The following is a 20,690-nucleotide window of genomic DNA, read 5'->3' as shown; positions in this document are numbered from 1 at the left end:
ACCCCTACCATAGCATGCTGCTGGTGCACGAGCTCCTGAATAATGACAGTCTCTCGAGACCTCTTGGCCTCTCTCCTCTCTTTCCCTGGCAAACATGCCCTCCACTCTCCTGTCAATGCTCACTACCTGCTGATAAGTGATGTCCATCTCCAATTCCCTGGCCATGCTGGTTCGAATACTGGGGTGGAGTCCCTCAATGAAGTGACGAACCCTCTCTCTGACTGTAGCAACCAGAGACGGTGCATGGCGAGCTAACTCACTAAAATGGACTGCATATTCCGACACAGTCACAGCACCCTGACGTAGCTGCTCAAACTCTGCGCACCAAGCGTCCCTGAGGCTCTGAGGAACATACTCATGCAAGAACATCTCTGAAAACTGAGTCCAAGTGAGTGAGGCTGCCTCGTCCGAACTACTCAGCTCATAGGCACGCCACCACTGATATGCCGCTCCCCTCAGCTGGAAAGCGGTGAAAGAAACCCCACTCGTCTCCACAATGCCCATAGTGCGGAGAATATGATGACACTCTTCAAGAAAACCCAGAGCAACATCTGAAGCTAGTCCGCTAAAAGTAGGTGGGTGGTACTTCTTGTACCTCTAAAGTCTGAGTTGCTCTGCCTCAAAAGCAGCTACCCTGGTCTCATGCTGAACCGGAGCCACTGGGGCCATAGGAATATACTCTGGGGCCTGATCAACCTGGACCCTCTGCTCAGGAGTGCGGGCTGCGGGAGTCTGTGCCCCTCCCCCAGCCTGAGATGTAGCGGGAGCTATCGGAAATAGTCCAGCCTGAGCCAGAGTGCTGAACATGCTCAAGAACTGAGCTAAAGTCTCATGGAGGGCTGGAGTAGCAATAGGGATCTCCGGTGCTGGCCCTCCAGCTGGGAAATCTCCCGGGATACCGTCCCGTAGTTCCGAATGAATATGCAGTACAGGGGGAACTCCCGAAATACGTCCGTAGTCCCAAAGTAAATATGTAGTGCTGGGGGATCTCCCGGAATACGTCCGTAGTCTCAAAGTAAATATGCACTGCTGGGGGATCTCCCGGAATACGTCTATAGTCCCAAAGTAAATATGCCAGACAGGGGGATCTCCCGGAATACGTCTGTAGTCCCAATTTAAATATGCAACGCAAGATGAAATGGCAGGTATGGCATCAAGTTATACAGTTTACAGTTTATACTGAACACAAATAAGGAAAATAGGGATTTAACTAAGCATGGCGCACAGAATGTCAAATAGGCAGTTAAAACACGTAAGCATGCTTTTCTAGTCTAAACTAAACAATTAAACACATTAGTACAATTTAATAAGAGAAATAATTTATGATTTAAAAAGGATAAACAAGATTTTTGCAATAACAACCTGTGTACGTAATCGTCACCTCACGTACACGGCGCCCACACACCAAATAATATCAAGATATCCTAAGGGGAAAGTCCCCAACACAAGGTTAGACAAGCCACTTACCTCGACCGCTCAAATCAACTTGATATCATGTTCTTGCCACGAGTATCTGACTCCAAATGGCCCGAATCTATTCAAATTAATTGCATAATGTAAATATAACTACAAGTAACTAATTTAACTAATTAATTCGAAGCTAAAGCGTGAAATTAGAAAAAACGCCCAAAACGTCTCCCCGGGCCCACATCTCGGAATCAGGTAAAAGTCATAAAATACGAAAGTTCATTCACTCTCGAGTCTAACCATATCAAATTTACTAAAATCCGACACCAAAATATCGTCCAAAACCCCAAAATATGGCCTAAGAACTCTTCACAATGTTTTCACCACAAGTCCGAATTTAAACGATGAATTCAAGCATAGATTAGTGGAATCTAACCATAAGGGAGTTAAGAATCATTACCCAAAAACTTCCTCCGAAAATCTCTCCAAATTTTGCCTTCTACCGAGCTCTCAATCAAATTTGTGAAATGAACTTCAAACCCTCGAATCTGCCCCTTTTCTGCCCAGTTATTCCGCATCTGCAGACCTTGGGTCGCACCTGCGACGCCGCACCTGCGGAATTTCCTTCGCAGGTGCGAAAACGACTTAAGAGGGCTGGGTCCGCTTCTGTGGAAAAAGGGCCGCACCTGCGAGTGTGCGCCTGCGGACTATTGTCCGCTTCTGCGATCTCCTCCGCGCCTACGGTCCTTTAGCGCATCTGCGGGCATCGCAGATGCGGCATTTCCCTTAGCACCTGCGATCACTGACCACACATCCCAAATCCGCTTCTGTGCTTTCCCCTCCGCACGTGCGATCACGCACCTGCGGTCTCTCCACCGCAGGTGCGAAAATGACAGATGCCTGAAGACTTCAGCAACAACACAAATCTAACTTTTCATCCGTTAAGCACTCAAAACTTACCCGAGGCCCCCGGGACCTCAACCAAACCTACCAACCAATCCTATAATACCATACGAACTTAGTCGAGCCTTCAAACCACATCGTACAACACCAAAAATATGAATTAAGTACGGATTCAAGTCTAAGAACTTAGAATTTTCCAAATTCTACAAACGACGCCGAAACACGTCAAAACTAGTCCGAATGACCTCAAATTTTACACACAGGTCACAAATGACACTATGAACCTACAACCACTTTCGGAATTCCATTCCGAACTAAATATCAAAATTTTTACTATCGGCCGAAATCGCCGAAAAACTAACTTTCGTCAATTCAAGCCTAAATCTACTACAGACCTCCAAAATACATTCCGGGATAGCTCCTAACCCCAAAATCACTCAATGGAGATAACAGAGTCGACGGAATTCTATTTCGGATCCGTGTTCATACAGTTCCAACTACGGTCCAAACTCTAAGGCTTAAACTCACAACTGGGGACTAAGTGTCCCAAAACTCCTCGAATTCCATAACCAAACACTCCGGCAAATCCCAAAAGTAGAAACAAAAGTAGATATTAGGGGATCGGGGCTCAAATTCTTAAAATAACCGGATGGGTCGTTACATGAAGACTCTATTGCGTGTAAATATGAGGATGTAAATAGTAATACAATTCCAGAGTTAGGGCTTGTTGGTCCCCATTCTAAACAATTTTCGATATTGTATTTGGATGATGACATGCAAATCGAGTCTTCTGAACCTTTGGAGGAGTCAACGGAAGAGGAACAATGTGCTTACATTCTTGGATATGTCGTGCCAGAGAGAAAAAATTACATTCATCATCTAAAGGCCAAAAGTGTAGAGTGAAAAATTTATTACTTGGCCTGCTTATCTTTGTAGCCCCACCAAAGGAGCATAGCCGTAGACTGGATTCCCTATTAGGGGTACAATTCATAAGTTCAAGATGGAGGCAAAAAGTGATTCAAGTCGTGCCGCGACTTTAAATTAGGCGCTTGTTGGGAGGCAATCCAGCTTTACTGCTTTCTTTTTTCCTTTTTATATATTATTTTTGTAGTATTTATTTTTATTTTGTAGGATTATGAGCATGGGAGAGAAGCCATTGGAAGTGTGCAAAAGCGAGTTAGTTGGTTGGAACTAGTGTAAGGTACTCGCATAAAGGACCAACCTTGAGAAAAGTCTGAGTACCTCGTGAGCTGATATTGTGTCAGCATTTGTCCACTTAGGAAATTTATTGTCCACCCTCGTTATTTTTACTTTATTTATTCAATGGGGACACTGCATATTTTAAGTGTGGGGTGGGAGAATTCCTCTAGATAATTAATAGTAGTATGTTAGTAAAAATATTAACTTCTTATTTGGATTTTAGCTTCTTATTTTTATTTTTATAGTTGTGCAGTATTATAGTAGTAGTTTTAGTAGCTTATTTTTTTTTAAATGTGAAAAATTAGAAAAATTGATTTTTTTTGAAAAATTTGGACTTTTCCCCATAATGGATCTCCTAGACAGTTTTCTTGAGGAATCAAAGTCTAACCAAAAAAATTACAAAAAAAATTTAAAAAACAGTAAAATCCAAAAACATGTCTATTATTTTTCTTTAGGCAGTAATAATCCCCGTGGTTTTTTTTGTGCCTTGGATTTTTTCCATCGGATGTAGTTTGAACCAGGTAGTATTTATTTTAGAGTAGATTAATATTTAGGGAATAAATAGAGGACGTGAAAAATATGAAAAATGGGTTGAGACTCGTGTTTACGAAAAATATGAAAATGGGTTGAGACTCGTATTTATATGATTATGAAATGAGGTGTCACATGATGACTTTTTAATTGAAAGAATTATATTCAAAAATATTTATTTGGAAGGATTTTTATTTAGAAAGTATTATATGAAAGAATTGTATTTGAAAGATATGTGTTTGAGGAAATTATATTTGAAGAGATTTATTGAAAGAATTATATTTGAAAGATAATTATTTGAGAAAATTATATTTTAAAGAGAGTTATTTGAAAAAATTATGTGTGAATGACATTTATTTGAAAAACTGGATTTAATTGGGTGTAATTATACTTATTAATTGTTGAGCGATATTAATGGTGATCTTATTGTCTTACTGTGCATATCACTGATTGTTTTATGTTGCCCTTATTGTTATCTATTTCCTATTATTTTGTATATTATATTTCATAGGCTATTAGACTAGTGAGTGTCTTGACTGTACCCCGTCTCTACTCCATTGAGTTTAGTCTTGGTACTTACTAGGTACTGACCGTGGTGTACTCATACTATACTTCTGCATATTTTTGTGCAGAGCCAGGTATTAGAGATATCGGACTTGAGCAGAGTTAAAGCGGGAATGTAAGGATTCAAGGTAGAGCTGCTTGGTCGTCGCAGTCCCTTGGAATCTTTTCATTTCATTGTACTGTTAATTTTTAATCAAATAGTATTGTATATTCGGTCCTCGTGATCATTCCATGTATTCAGTTAGAGTTCGTGACTCAGTACTACCAGTCTTGGGAGGTTGTATATTCATATTTGTTCCGCTGTTAGTTTTGATTACTTATTTAATTAAAAAAAAGGCTTCAAAATGTAATTGAAATCGGCTTACCTAGTCTTAGAGACTAGGTGCCATCACGACGTCTGTGGTGGAATTTTGGGTCGTGACAGTATGGTCTTGTCGGCCTATGTTTTGAGTGTACAAATGATCATGTCGGCCTTATAGGCGGGTATGTTACATGTATAAGTTTGTATTCCATGTTGGGCCGTCCTATGTCAAGTATCCTCTTATGTTTTATTCTGGTTATATCATCCCCGCCCTTCTGGTCCATTTACCTATGATGGTATGATAAGAAAGATAGGTTACGTTGGTGCTCGATTAGGTAAGGCACAGGGTACCCGTCGCGGCCCATCGGTTTGGGTCATGACATTTGCTGACCCAAAGCTAAACGTCATATTTCATCTGCTAATGCTCTAACTAAAATAAAGTCCTTGATGGAGAGAGTCTATGACACCATAAAGCATAATAGACTAATTAGTTCCAAAAATAAAACTCCTTGAAGAAGGAGTGGAGCAAATGATCAAGATGGTCATAATAAGGAGGCAAATGCTCTAGAAGAGCACCACGACATAACACTCTATAAGACCTCATGGAAAAGGCTCAGATACCTGAAAATAATGAGATAAATAGATCTCAATAAGTTATGTCTTTAGTGGGTAACAATGGAACCGATATAAAATGATCGTCAACGATATTTTTGATAATGTAGTGCTTCATATTATTAATATTGATGAGGATCCTGAGCTCAAATCTGTCATGGAATTTGGACAGATAAATGATTGACCAAATGAAAAATGTGTAATGAAAATTGGCTTCACCTGAAAAATGTGAAGTTAGACGGATAGTCCCAGCACCTGAAAGTATAAAGCCAGTGAAGGTATAAATGTGTTCTTGTGCGAAAAATTAAATAAAAAATCAAGTCGATAGATATAAAGACGTCTTGTGGCTCAAGAAGATTTGTATATATTTTGGCAATGATTATATGGAGACATGTTCTCCTATGGTGGACGCAGTCATTTCAGGTTTTGGTCTGACAATATTTTGATATGCGTATAATAAAAATTCTTGAAGGATTTAAATTGTTCTGAAGCATATTAAAGTTCCCAAGAAATTTATTAAATAATGCTTCAGCGGATCCTTATGTGGATTAGAGCAATCATGGCGTACATGATTTATTTTTGTGTTTAGTGCAATTGGTGCACTAATATATCTTGCTAGAACTATGAGTATAACAATATGCAAGCGAGATATAGTTTTACGTCTATGTGAAGATATTGGAATACGATTAGTATTATATTGCAAAGAAAATCTTTGATGTAGATTTGTTTATTCTAACAAATATTGTCAAGGTTTTGTTAGTTATACAAATGCAGGGCATAGTTTGTTGTTCACATAATCTATTTATCTGTGAGGGTACTACCATATAATAATAACAAGATTCCAATTACATTGAAGACGATATTGTATGCATAGCTCAATTGAAAGAAGGACTATCGAAGGAGACAAAATAAAGTACATTTTACCAAAGTTCTTTTCAAACATGATCTTCGACAAATTGGTGATATAGATCTTCAACAAATTAATTTGATTGGTAATTTGGTGGATCTGTTCAATGAATCATTACCAAGCTCAATATTTGAGAAGCTGGTATACGGGATTGGAATGCATTATTTCTGAAAAGAAAGTGATGTTTTCATCAGGGGGAGTAAGACACGCGCTGCACTCTTTTTTCCTTAGATGAGATTTTATCCCACTAGGTTTTCCTAGCAAGGTTTTTAACGAGGCAGCAAACAATACGTATTACAAGATATGTGTACTCTTTTTCCTTCAATAAATTTTTTTCCCACAGGATTTTTTCTTAGTAAGGTTTTAATAAGGCATATTATCTATGGACATCCAAGGAGGTATGTTATAAATAATTATCTAATGGTGGATGTCCATAACTCATAACTCTCCATTATCTCCATAACTCCCACTACTCCAATACTTATGGAGTTATGGTTGTAACTCCCATACCTCCATAGCCTCCCCATGATCTTCCTCCATGATCTGTTCAAATGTTTAATGTCATGTTTATGACATTCTTTTGTATACCTCTATGTAGTACTATAAATATAGGATGAGAAGTAATATTGTATACACTTGAATGCATATAAGAAATAAGAATCTCTCCTCTCTAAATCTCGTAGCTTATTTTTCTTATTCTATATTGTTACTTTGAGCTTAGTTTCTTACGCTTCATCCATTTTTCATTTGAATCTTATTTCTTACTTTTTTTTAAAACAATTTGACCTCCTTTTTATATGTACTGCTTTGTGATTAGCAGCACCTTATCGTTTGTGGTTTTACACTTCTAAATTCTCCCTTTTGTGCAACCATTTTTTCTATTTGTAACCTATCGTTTGTAAAATCGTAAAACGATTTACTTGTTAAAGACTAACATAACCACAATACTACCATATAAGATTTCAGATTATCTTTTCCTTTCATATTTTCTTTTCACCTTTTATCTTTGGATATGCTTAAGATAGACAAATGAATTAAGTTGATGATTGGTTTGGGCCTGATTTATGCATGTATTTGACCAAAAAAGCATCTCTTTTCTGTAAGATTCGTTGGGTCTTGTTTTATTTTAGCAATCAATGGGCTGAAACCTGAAAGAGCTGATGGAAGTCGTCACCTCTTATTAGGGTTATCTTGTAAAGCTGGAACAAATTAGAAAAATACAAGTTTGCTTCAGAAATTATGATCGAGTTTCTCTTAGATTAAGAGTTGTGCAACTTAGAATTTGAGTCATATTTATAATTAGTTTGATTGATTCTCTCTCCTTCTCCTTATTTATCAACTTTTCTAGTCCAAAACCGCTCCTTCAAACACCATAACTCTTAAACAACATTCTAAAGCATAAAACTTTTCACCGTTTCAAGTTCATAACATGTTTCAAGTCATAGTCAAGACGTGTCAAGGATTTTGAGGTACTATATAAGAAGAAAACAATTAAATAGTCGTCCACCTAACTGTTTAAACTAAAAATAGTGGACTTATATATAATATATGTATAATTTATGTGTGATATGTATATAACTATATATATATACCTGCTAGAAAAAATAAACAGTGAATCTAACTTGCTAATCGTGTAAAATTCCCTAGAAAAAATACTGTTACTGACGTTAGGACAATTAATCCCATAGAATCATAGTAGCCTCACCACATCAAATCCCACAAACCATAATGCCATTCCATCTATTCTCGACTTTAATTAATTTTCTCTCCACATAGTAACTCTTCAATCCATATATGAAAACCAATTCAAGTAATAAGACTAGGGCTTCAGAATAGCTCCCTCTTTTCTTTTTCAATTCCTTTTTTTCGTTTTACATGGTTTTTCGAACTCTCCACCGAATATAAAAGAGGGTCACAATGCAAATACCTCAACAAATTAAACTCACGCATGACACTCCTCAGGCCCAGGACAATCTCCCCAATATACATGTTAATGTTGTTAACTAGGTTTTTTTGTCCTTTGCTGGTTCCTCTCAATAAAAATTTTCATATGTTGCACTAAGTTACTTAGAGATATATGCCAGTATATATTATCACCGATATTAAAAAGAAAGCTGGCCTTGTGTGACTAACTCAAGGCATTTCTCCAATGGTCTTCTCAAGCTTTATAGGAAGTATTTAGGTTGTGGATTTATACCAATAGCTAATATCCTCTCAAATTGATTACTTATGTAAGTGTAACTAGCATGGGGTATTTTTAATTTATTTTTTTAAATTTAATCCAACCACCCAGGCTTTTATCTCCTGTGGTGTTGGGGGGTTTGACATTGACCCCTACCTTGTATATATAGTAGAAAACTAGTACAAGGAGGAGGACATAAACCTTATTACCTCAAGAGCAAAAGAATGGTGGGGATCCATCCATTCAAAAAGGTCATAGGAGCAAGACAAAGTATAGACAAAATACAAGAGATTTACAACCTGCTCCTACAGATTCTTATCTTAACTAACAAAGAAGTTGGCATTATCATACCTAGTTCTAATACTAGGAAGTTGACACTTATCCGTAAAGAAAGGACCTTTGGCACTTTTGGAAGCTCCTGGTAAGTGTAGAAGGAGTTATTTCCAGACGAAGAAGCAAGTTTAGCTAGACAATCAGCAACTTGATTGGCCTCTCCGAAGCAGTGTGTAATTAAGACATTATTCTGGTCCAAATCCTGCACTATATCAGCAACCACCCCTTTCATTTTGTAATGGTTGGTGGACCTATCAATAAGCATGTTAGTTACAAGCTGTGAGTCTTAACTCCAAAATCATATCAGTGTAGCCATGTTGAACACACCATTGTACACCAAATTTGGCAGCCAAAGCTTCACACATATTGTTACTATGGCATTTAAAAGAACATGAAAATGCCATAATGAGGTCCCCTTCCCAATTTCTAATAATCCCACCTTTTCCAACCTTTCCATTATCCAACAAGTAACTACCATCTGTGTTAATTTTGATCCATCCATCCTTTAGTTTTTGCCAATAAACTAGGGTGTGTCTTGGAACAGGTTTCAACCTCTCCACCATAACACAAATGTCCATCCATTGATAATTCTAGTTGCAACTATTGAAGGACATATTCATTGCCCTTTGGATAGTCCATTCGATTTGTTGCTTCATTTTGTGCAAGTTAAACTTTCTTTGCTCACCATATTCGCAGCACAGTGCTCCTTCCATAATTCCCAGCATATAACAATTGGAGTAACCTGCAACAACAGTTTATGAGCCTTATTTTAAGGCTCTACTATCCACCAGTTGTTCAGAACACCTCTAATATGCATCAACTGGTGTCTTATACCTAATGGTGCACCAAAATGTTTCCAGATACTAATTGCAATCTGACTTTCCACAAATACACGATGAATATTCTCACCTTGAGGGACACTGCAACAACTACATTTATATACCAACTGGTTTCCAAATCTTGAAATAACGTCATCCATAGGCAATTTTCCCAAGACAAGTCTCCATGCAAGAAAAGATATTTTAAAAGGAATGTCAGAGAACCAAACCTTGCTGTTGAAATAATTTCTGTGAGCTACATTTCTAATAGCACTCCAAGCTGATTTGTTAGAGAAATCACCATTGTCTTTGAGGGTCCATATCAGGTAATCAGTGTTATCCTGATCACTAATCTCTATAGTTGCAATATGTTAAACTAATTGGATATTGAGGAGATGATTGAGCTTTCCCTGATCCCAGGTTCTATTGTTAAAGAAGTCTTAGACCTTGAGTTTTCTAGGCTTATACCCAACCTGACAGAGGTTAGCCAAAGCTCCCTTGTCTGTCCAATTATCCCACCAGAAATTACATTATCCATTATGAATTTTCCACACCATATAGGGTTCAATTTTGACTTTAACTTGCATCATCTGCTTCCAGATATGAGAGTTTGAGGAAGCAAGCTTCTTAGCTACAGAGTGCTTTCTGCTACAATATTTGGAGTTAAGGAACTGAGACCACAAGGATGTTACAGTCCTAAATCTCCACCACCTTTTCATAGCAAGTGTACAACTGATTTCTTCCATCCTTCTAATGCCAATACCCCTTTCCTTCTTAGGCAGACATAACTTTCTCCAAGAACTCCAGTGATATTTCCTCGTCCCCTGAATCACCCCAAAAGAAGTTGGCAAAATATTTTTCCAACAAAGTGAGAGTTTCTTTAGGAGGACTCATAGCAAACAATGTGTAGATGTGCATAGATTGCAGAACATATTTGATGAGAACCATCCTGCGTCCAACTGACAAAATTTTGCCTTGCCATCCACTAAGTCTCTTATCCACCTTATCCACCATAGCATCAAAATAGATAATCTTTTTCCTACCAATATAAATGGGGCATCCAAGATAATTAAAAGGAAAATTTTTGTCCATAAAGCCAGTAGCATTCCTCATTCTATTAATCCTGCTAGGAGAGGCTCTTGGGACAGTGATAAAGAAACTCTTATTTCTATTAACCAATTGGCCTGAGGCATTTTCATAATTGCTAATTTGCTTCATAATAAATTTGACAGATTTGTTATTTCCTCCGGTGAAGATCATGAGGTCATCTGCATATGCCAAGTGATTGATTTTTGGAACCCTGGAGTTCATAGAAAAAGGGGTGAAGTTCTAATCGTGAAACAACCGGTTAAGAAGTCTGGATAAAACCTCTGCTCCTAAGATAAATAAAGAAGGAGATAGAGGATCTCCTTGTTTTAAACCTTGATAACTTGAGAAAAAACCCTTTCTATTGCCATTGATTACTATAGAATACCATACCCCAGATATTACTATGTGAATAAGAGCTATCCACCGCTGGGAAAAGCCAAATATCTCCAGCACCTTGTCAATAAAAATCCATGATATTCTATCATAGGCTTTTGACATATCAAGCTTAATGATCATACTTCCCCCTTGTTATCCTTAATAATTTCCTGAGTAATCTCCTGAGCAAGCATTACATTTTCTGTAATTAATCTACTAGTGATGAATCCACTCTAATTATCTGATATGAGTTTGGGAAGCAAAGGATTCAACCTTCTAGCAAGAATCTTGGTAACAAACAATCTTTCTAGAAAAGTTAGACAGACTGATAGACCTCATGTCTGAGAAGGAACTAGGTGAATCAATCTTTGGAATCAAGACTAGACATGTGTGAGAGAAGTATTTTGTAAGGTTGGAACCTCTGAAAGATGCTAGAACAAACTCTATTATGTCATCCTTGATGATATCCCAATTGTTATGGATTTTAGAAAAAATATGCAAGCAGCAAGAATGTTGAAAATAGAATTGAAAAACTGTCTCTAAAATTTTATTAATCATAGGGCTTTAAATAGCCAAATAAATAAAGTAGTAGACTCCTCTAACTAAATTACTAAACTTTTACTATAATTAAAATTCTGAATCTTCTAGCAGACTCCTCCTAAAACTAAACAACTAATTATTCTAGAAAACAGTAGCAGTAACAGATGCAAAATCCAACACTCTTTCTTGCTTCTGTTGCTGCAGTCTAAAGAAGGTCATCCTCAATTCCTTCTTCTGCTATTAGTGTTTGTGCATGAGCATCTTTGAACTTGCACACTTTTGTAACATGACCTTTTTGTTTGCCATTTTCACATAATGCATCAGGTCACCACCAACAAAAATTTTCTAAGTGTATTTTCTTTTTGCAATATTTGCAATAAGGATAATCGACTTTTTCTTTTTGGTGTTTCGCATAAAAAAATACTCTCAGTAACTTTGTCTTGTCTGAAGGCCCTTCTTTGCTCTTGTATTTGAAGAGCACTTATTAATTCTACAACAGAGATGGTAGAGAGATCTTTAGACTCTTCCAGAGAGAAAATTTTGGATTCAAATCTCTCGGGAATTGTCACAAGAATTTTTTAAACTATCATGTCATCTTTGAAATCCTCGCCAAGTAACCTGATTTTATTGACAATTTAAGAAATTCGGTCAGAATACTTAGCGATGGTCTCATCATCTTGCATTCTAAGAGATTCAAAATCTCTTTTCAAATTTAAAATTTGATTTTGTCTGCCTCGTTCACTTCCTTGATACTCTTGTTTGAGTGTTTTCCAAGCTTCTTTTGCTGTCTCATATGCAATGATTTTATAGAAGATTGAATCTGCAACTAAATTTTGAATTATAGTTTTGGCTTTGTATTTTTTGGTTTTCTCATCTAAATGAACTTTGATTTGGGCAAGGGTAGAATTTGCAGGAAGTGGTTGTATAAGTTTGTCTTCCATTACAACTTCTCATAGATCATAAGCTTTAAGATAAGATTTCATCTTCACTGACCAAATTTGATAGTTTTCACCAGTGAAAGTTTGCGGGGTATTCAAAGAAAGACCGTTGCTTGCCATTGTTAAAATTTTGGTTAAAAATCGGTATGGGTAAAAATACGTATGGTTTAAAAGTGGTTGAAATTGGTTATTTTTCAGTGAATTCAATGATTCGTCAAGATCAATGGAGGCTCTGATACCACTGTTATGGATTTTAGAAAAAATATGCAAGCAGCAAGAAGGTTGAAAATAGGATTGAAAAATTATCTCTAAAATTTTATTAATCATAGGGATTTAAATAGCCAAATAAATAAAGTAGTAGACTCCTCCTACAACTAAATTACTAAACTCTTACTATAATTAAAATTCTGAATCTTCTAGCAGACTCCTCTTAAAACTAAACAACTAATTATCCTAGAAAACAGTAGCAGTAGTAACAGATGCAAAATCCAACACCAACAACTTTGATAAAATCTTTCATTAAAACCATCTGTCCCTGCTAAACTGTAGGAGCTCACTGTGAAAACAGCCCCCTTGATCTCCTCCTCATAAGGCATTGCAGTTAAAATGTCGTTGTCCTTATCATTGATACGATGTAGTATGCAATCCAGAATACTATCATCTATATGAATCAATTTTAGGTTGAATAGCTTCCGCTTTCTCCTTCTATCTTTGATGATGGCATAAAAATACTTACTATTACAGTCACCCTCCTCAAACCCTCCTCAAGAGCATGCATTTCTGCCTCCCAGTTAGCAACATGTTCATTAATGTCTTTGACGAATTCTCTAGACCATTCGCTTAGCCTTCTGGTAAGCAATTTCAATTTGGACTGTAGTCTCCACATAGGATTTCCACTAATTTGTATCTGCCATACTTCCTTACCCACATCTTGAAAACCAGGTTGTTCCACCCAAAAATTAACTTGAAATGTTTGATAAAATTCTGCTGATCATTATGAAAACTAACCAAAAGAGGCCTATGATCAGAGCCAATTCTAGGGAGATGCTTAACTGTGTTGTTCTGAAAAATGTGATCCCAATCATTATTCACAAAGACTCTGTCCAGTCTTTTCCAGATTCTTTTCCCAGGTATTTTATTATTGCACCACGTATATATGGATCCAATATAGCCAATATCAATCATACCACAGTTATTCAAGCAGTTGATGAAATCTAAACTCTTGTAAGCCCTGTGAGGCTTACCTCCCACTTTCTCATTTGAATCCCAAATGACATTAAAGTCACCCCCAATGCACCTAGGGCCATCAATCACCATATTGAGGTTATCAATAGCATCCCATAGGTCCTTTCTCTCAACTGTTGTGCATTTGGCATAAACAGTTTTGATCCAAATGTTTTTATTCCCAGTACCATTAGCCACTTTGATGGTGATCTGTTGATCATCAGTATCTCGAACTGAAATAGGCCAGTTGTGAGAGCAAAATAACCAAATTTTTCCATTTGGTACATCAATTTTCCTCTTATCTACAAATGGTTCCATGATGGCAACCATGGGACTTTGATTGATAATTTTGTAAAATTAAGTTGGAGTACAACTCTCTCTCTTTTTGTCGTCCAAGTGAAATACAATTACTTCCTTTTTCCAAAATATAATCCACATAAAATAAGGAGTGTTGATTTCAATTGTGGATGTTTGAAATTTGTTGTCTCTAACTTATCAAAAAGAAGTATACCTCGGTTGTCTTTTCCCTTCTATTTGATACTAGCTTTAGTGTACGTGCGTTGCACGTGTGCTTAACGTCAATCAATAAAATATGAGTATACGAGGAACATGTAAATCAAGTTATCAAATGCTAAGTTTTAAAATGTGACATTAAGTTAATATTTTAAAATAAGTAACTTTGTACCTAGAAAAGTATAGGGAGTTGCCATTTATTTAAATGAATACAAAAAGAAAGAAAATTAATTAATGGCAACTCACTTAGAAAGTATTTTGTCTTCTAATATTTTATCTTTATTGTTTTTAACGTTTGCATGGTTAACAGTTTGACTATTACTGCTAAATTATAATCGATTTTATTATAAAATTTGAAAAGAATGCAAATTAGTTAAATCAAAGACTTTTTGGTTAATTAGGACTGTTCTTAACGCTAAAGAGAATTTTTTTTTTTGTTGATTGAAATATTAATATTAGCTCATCCAAAGTTTAAAATATAAAACTGTAATTATAATTTTTATCCAATAAGAATTCTACATTCAGTGTAATAAAAAATCGCTATGACATTACTTTTGGACTTTTATGTTAGTACAATCATTAGTGTTTGAATATCACCAACACTTCTCTTTCTTTTATTTTCTTAAAATTAAAATATTTTCTTATTTAAGCTCGGTACTTCAATTTAAAAAAAATTAGAATTGATTGAGATTACTATGTTTGTGATTGCTAGATATTTATTCTTACTCCCAAGTATATTTAATAACAAAAGTTTAGTGGATATATATTAAAATTCTAATTATGAGAAAAATAATTCAATGACCATTTTATTATTTAAAAGAAATACTCGTAAATCTTTAAAAAGTACTCCTAAAATTTGGGGGGGGGGGGGGGGGAGGAGGAGGAGGAGGAAATAAGGACACATACACAAAGAAAAGGAAAATAAGGACTACTAAACCTAAATTTTTATAACAAAAAAATACCGGTAAACCCAATATAAAAAAATACTCGTGAAATGATTGGAATTCAATACCTTAAATCTAAATAGAGTTTATATATGAAGGACTCCAATTAAATAACATGATTTTTTAGATCAAAGTCCTAAGAGTTAGAAAAATAATTAAGTGATTATTCCTAAATATTAGGAAAATAATTAAATGGTATTTCCTACAATTTAGAAAAATAACTTAAACTATTATTTTATCCAACGTGAAAGTTAGTATTAAAGGGTAAAAATAAGAACCATTGCGCGTGAACACTATCTAGATGAGTATAAACTATTAAAATATTACATAAATATTCTATTAAAAATTATGTTTGAGTGATAAAATAAATGTTGTAGAAACATATAAGTTCTTAACAATAGTAATTGTTGAACCTATCTAGTTAACACAATAAGCAAAGAAACTATACCCCATATAAGCCCTCAATCACGTCAGTCAATATATTCAACTTAAAATTTTTATAATATGATTACATTAATTTCATAAGTTATCATCCTTCGTTTTTAGTTTTAGCAAGAACACATTAATCCTTGAGCATTTAAGTTATTATGTAAAATTTATTTGAAAAGTTATATATTCTTAAGTTGATTATAAAAAAGACAAATAATTTAACTAACTGACAAAATATGCCTTTTTTCTCGCAAATATAAATTATGCTATATACTTTAATTAATAAGAAAAAATATAGTAATTGTTTTCAACAAATTAGTAAAGAACCTAGCGTCCGTGATTGTAATAAAATTATATGCAATTCATGGGTTCCAAAAAGACTATGCTAATACTATTCTAGAAGCAGTAAAAATATAAAATACATGTTAAAATTAAATTAAGGTTTAGTTCTACAAGTTAGACAATATTTTAAACGTGGATTTACTTATTGAAGGAAAAAATTAGTTTTTCAAAAGGTATAAAAGTTGGTATATAGATCAATTTTCACTATGTGACAATTAACTCTATATAACTCTCTCTATAAAATTTTAGGTTATTAGGTATTTTAAATACTTATATTTATTGTTATGTTAATTTTCTTGAACATGAACAATTACTTTTTATCCTTTGAGAATATTTATTTTTAAATTCAAAACATGACAACTAACCAAAATGTCAGTTTTCAAAATAATTCTTCCAACTAACACTAACTAATATTTTCAAAGCCAAAACCTTCGTTGTTTTCGATAAATACAATATTTGGCTTGTTATTTTATTTTAAGCTTCATAATTTATAAGAATGTTTTGGTTCGTTTGTATCTAGAGAAAGAAACATACTCATAATTACAAAGTTAATTTTGTACAAACGTTCTTTGAGTGGAATTAGGATTATTTAATCTATATGGAAGAATTATACTTATTTTATTCGATACAAACAAGGAAAGAATTTACATAAATAAAAGCTTTCTTGATTTAAATTCTTAAATATTAGGACTTTCCTAAATAGTTCAAATAAGAAAATATTTTATAACTATAACTAGTAAATTTGTCCGCGCTTCGCGCTGTCATAAATGATCCAAATAATCTTTTGCTAATGTCTAAATATTAGAAATACATATAAGTCATCAAATCTAAATTAGATATAAGTTTTAATTGATTTTAGCATTATCATATAATTTTACATAATTGTGATTGGGGTTTATTATCTTTCGGAGATAATTGATCCTTATTTTAATAATATATATATATATAGGTGAAACTATACCATTTTTCGTCTTTTACCTTTTCCTCTTCTTCTTCATCGTTTTTTCATTTTTTACTTCCTTACACATTTCAAACTCAAATATATATAATTACAGGAAGTAGTCCAAAAAAGTTCGCTTATATTGTCTAGTCTCAGCATATCCAATCTCACATGAGTACATGAAAATTTTGGATTGTAGCTCGCTGATAATATCTTATACATTACCTAAATATCATTCTTTTGTGCTCGAAAATATACAACGCTAATGTTGTAAAAGAATGCAAAAAAGAAGAAGGATAACAATTATACAATTCATATTGAGAAAATAAGGAAAATAATTCAAATGAAGCAAGTAGAATTCCACCATGAAATCGAAATGTCACAATTTTTTTTTTTTTTTTTTCTAATGAAGAGATATTAAAAGCTAAAGTATATTATTAGTCCAAAGGAGAACCATTCGAGCTATAATAGAGTCTGAATGGTACGTCCATATTGAGAGCAGATACTAAAGTTCGGGGGAGACATAAGATGTATGTTGGCCTTCAGAAGGAGCTAAGAGCATGCCATACTTTGCAGGGAGTTTGCTACACCATTTGTCTCGCGATAGACATGGTCAATGTTTACGTTTCTGTAATGATTCGACCGGTCGTTTTGAGTATTACAACCCCGTTCCCCCATTTACTGTTCAATTTAAGCTTTACAGTTGTTATGTGACTCGCTGGGGTAATTGGTTCGGGTCCGGTGAGGTTTTGGAATGAATGGAAACACTTAGTTCTAAGATTTAAAGCTTAAGTTAAAATAGTGATCGGATGTCGACTTATGTGTAAACGACCCCGGAATAGAGTTTTGATGATTTCAATAGCTTTGTATGATGATTTTGGACTAAGAAACGTATCCAGAAAATTATTTGGAAGTCCGTAGTTAAATTAGGCTTGAAATGGCTAAAATAGAAATTTAAGTTTGGGAGTTTGACCGGGGAGTTGACTTTTTGATATCGGAGTCGGAATCCAGTTCGGAAATTTTTCATAGCTCCGTTATATCATTTATGACTTGTGTGCAAAATTTGAGGTCAATCGGAATTGAATTGATAGGTTTCGGCATCGAATATAGAAGTTGGAATTCGTTAGTTTTTGCTAAGCTTGAATTGGGGTGTGATTTGTGATTTTTGCGTTATTTAATGTGATTTGAGATTTCGACTAAGTTCGTATGATGTTTTAGGACTTGTTGGTGTATTTGGTTGAGGTCCTGGGGGCCTCGGGTGAGTTTCAGATGGTTCACGAATCGAAATTTTGACTTAAACAGCTGCTAGAATTTTCTGATGCCTGTATCCGATTTCCTTCATCGCGTTCGCGAGGGGAGTCTCGCACCATATAATGTCAATATCATAAGTCATCCTTATTACACCATATCAATTCACCCTTATTTCACCTGTTGCGGCGTGCAACCCGATCCCACCGTAAAATATCAATATCATAACAATAAACATAATATGTTGCGGCGCGCAACACGATCCCACCATGTAATATCAATATCATAATTCACCTTTATTTCACCATAACAATTCACCCTTATTTCACATGTTGGGAAGTGCAACCCGATCCCACCGTACAATGACAATATCACAATATGCATATCCTCCCTTATTCCACCACCTCCCTTATTTCACCTATTGCGGCATGTAACCCGATCTCCCGTACAATAATTTAAATCAACAACAATAATTCAATAATCGCAAAGAGAAAAATTGGAATGGCCCATTTTGTGCTTCGCGTTGGCGACCGGGGGCACGCGTTAGCGAAGGGTCGAGGGGAAAAGCTTCGCGTTCGCGAAGGGCCGAGGGGTAAGGCGGTCGAGGCCTCGCATTCGCGAAAGGGAAAGACGGCCTGGGAAAAATTGGTCTTCGCGTTCACGAGACCAGGCTCGTATTCACGAAGGAGGAAATCCGGGCAGCACAAAAATGTGCTTCGCGAACACGAGGGACGTGTCGCGTTTGCGAAAAAGAAAGGCCTGGGCAGAATGTTTAAGATTTGAAATTTTTCATTTTTGACGAATTGGAGCTCGGGAAGAGGCAATTTTCGAGAGATTTTCAAGGAAAACAACGGGGTAAGTGTTCTTAACTCAGTATTGGTCAAATTACCCGAATCCATGATTGTTTTTAACATTTAATCGGTGAATTAAGTTGGAAAATTTAGAAAACGCTCTTGGTTTAATTTGAAGATTTGAGGGTCGAGTTGATGTCAGAATTTGGTAAAATTTATATGGTTGGACTCATTGTTGAATGGGCTTTCTTATTTTATAACTTTTATCGGGTTCCGAGATGTAGGCCCCGTGGACGATTTTTGGGTGCAATTTCTGGTTTTTGTTGGATAATTAGTATTTTCATATGGAATTAATTCTTATAGTTTGTATTGACTGAATCGAATTATTTGTGGCTAGATTCGAGATATTTGGAGGCCGATTTGCGAGGCAAAGGCATTGCAGAATAACGAATTTCACGGTTTGAGGTAAGTAACAGTTCTAAATTTGCTCCTGAGGGTATGAAACCCCGGATTATGTATTATATGATTGGTTTTGAGGTTACGCACATGCTAGGTGATGGGCGTGTAGGCGTGCACCGTAGAAATTATGACTTGGTAAATTTCATGAAACTGTGTAGTTGAATAATCTGTTGAAATCCGTATATTTTTCACGTATTAGAGAAATCAAACTATAAATCATGTTTAAACCATGTGTTGACACTGTAGGGACCCACAAAGGTCATGTACATGTTGAATTATCTGCTAAACTATTATTTCATACTCAGTCACGATTTTTACTCGTATATTACATCTTAGTCTCTCTTATTCATTATTGATGCACCATATCATTGTTGTTGGGCTGCTTATCATGATTTCTAAGAGCCCGAGAAACTGGAGAGGTTGATGACTGAGTGAGGTCGAGGGCCTAATTATGAGGATATTTATGGGATCGGGTTGCACGCCGCAACATATTTCATTAATTTATGCCATGATTGGCTTGTTATAGCGCTTGGGCTGAAGAAGCCCCTCCGGAGTCTGTACACACCCCCAGTGAGCGCAGGTTCCTACTGAGTGCGAGTGCCGAGTGGTGAGTGATTGAGAGGAATGAGTGACTGTGAGGAAAGAGTGGCTATGAGGTTAGAGTGAATGGGAGAACTAAGTGACTGTTACTCGGAGAGGATGCATTGATTTCATTATTGCTGTATTTCAACTGTCATATATCACTTTTTTGGAAATTTTTGAAAGACATTATTTTCTGTTTCAGTCGAAGTTGATATGAAATTACTTTGAAATTTTAAATGTTGAACTTGAGAGCATGCCTACCCTTTTTATGTTGAAAATTATCGTATTTGGACTTAACTGTGAAGCTCGTCACTACTTTCAGTTCTTATTTATTATTGTTACTTACTGAGTTGGTTGTACTCATACTACACCCTGCACTTTGTGTGCAGATCCAGGTGATCCCGGACGCAGTGGGTGTTGATTCCTTCGCACAGTAGATTTTTCGGAGATTCCGAGGTCGCTACCGTGTTTTCACAGACCTTGTCTCTCCTTCCCTATCTTCTTGTTTACTGTATTTG

The 20,690-nt window shown here is 35.6% G+C and overlaps 1 protein-coding gene across 1 annotated transcript; it reads right to left on the bottom strand.

Moving 5' to 3' along the window:
- Positions 1-10,532: 10,532 nt before the first annotated feature.
- LOC138894540 (uncharacterized) lies at positions 10,533-14,254 on the bottom strand. Its single transcript, XM_070179244.1, has 5 exons — positions 13,709-14,254; positions 13,460-13,607; positions 13,227-13,361; positions 12,420-12,708; positions 10,533-11,058 (listed from the first exon to the last, which is right to left on the bottom strand). The coding sequence occupies exons 1-5, from the start codon at positions 14,252-14,254 to the stop codon at positions 10,533-10,535; spliced, it is 1,644 nt and encodes a 547-aa protein (XP_070035345.1).
- Positions 14,255-20,690: the final 6,436 nt, after the last annotated feature.

This window comes from Nicotiana tomentosiformis, chromosome 6, assembly GCF_000390325.3.
Source record: "Nicotiana tomentosiformis chromosome 6, ASM39032v3, whole genome shotgun sequence".
In the NCBI taxonomy this organism is placed as follows: Eukaryota; Viridiplantae; Streptophyta; class Magnoliopsida; order Solanales; family Solanaceae; genus Nicotiana; species Nicotiana tomentosiformis.
This window is presented reverse-complemented; position numbering and strand designations above follow the sequence as displayed.

Coding starts and splice junctions, on each gene's coding strand:
- LOC138894540 (XM_070179244.1), bottom strand. CDS start 14,254: ATGGTTGCCATCATGGAACCATTTGTAGATAAGAGGAAAATTGATGTA. Junction 13,362..13,459: donor AATGCATGCTCTTGAGGAGG/GTTTGAGGAGGG, acceptor TGATTCATATAG/ATGATAGTATTCTGGATTGC. Junction 11,059..12,419: donor GATGATGAGACCATCGCTAA/GTATTCTGACCG, acceptor TATGAACTCCAG/GGTTCCAAAAATCAATCACT.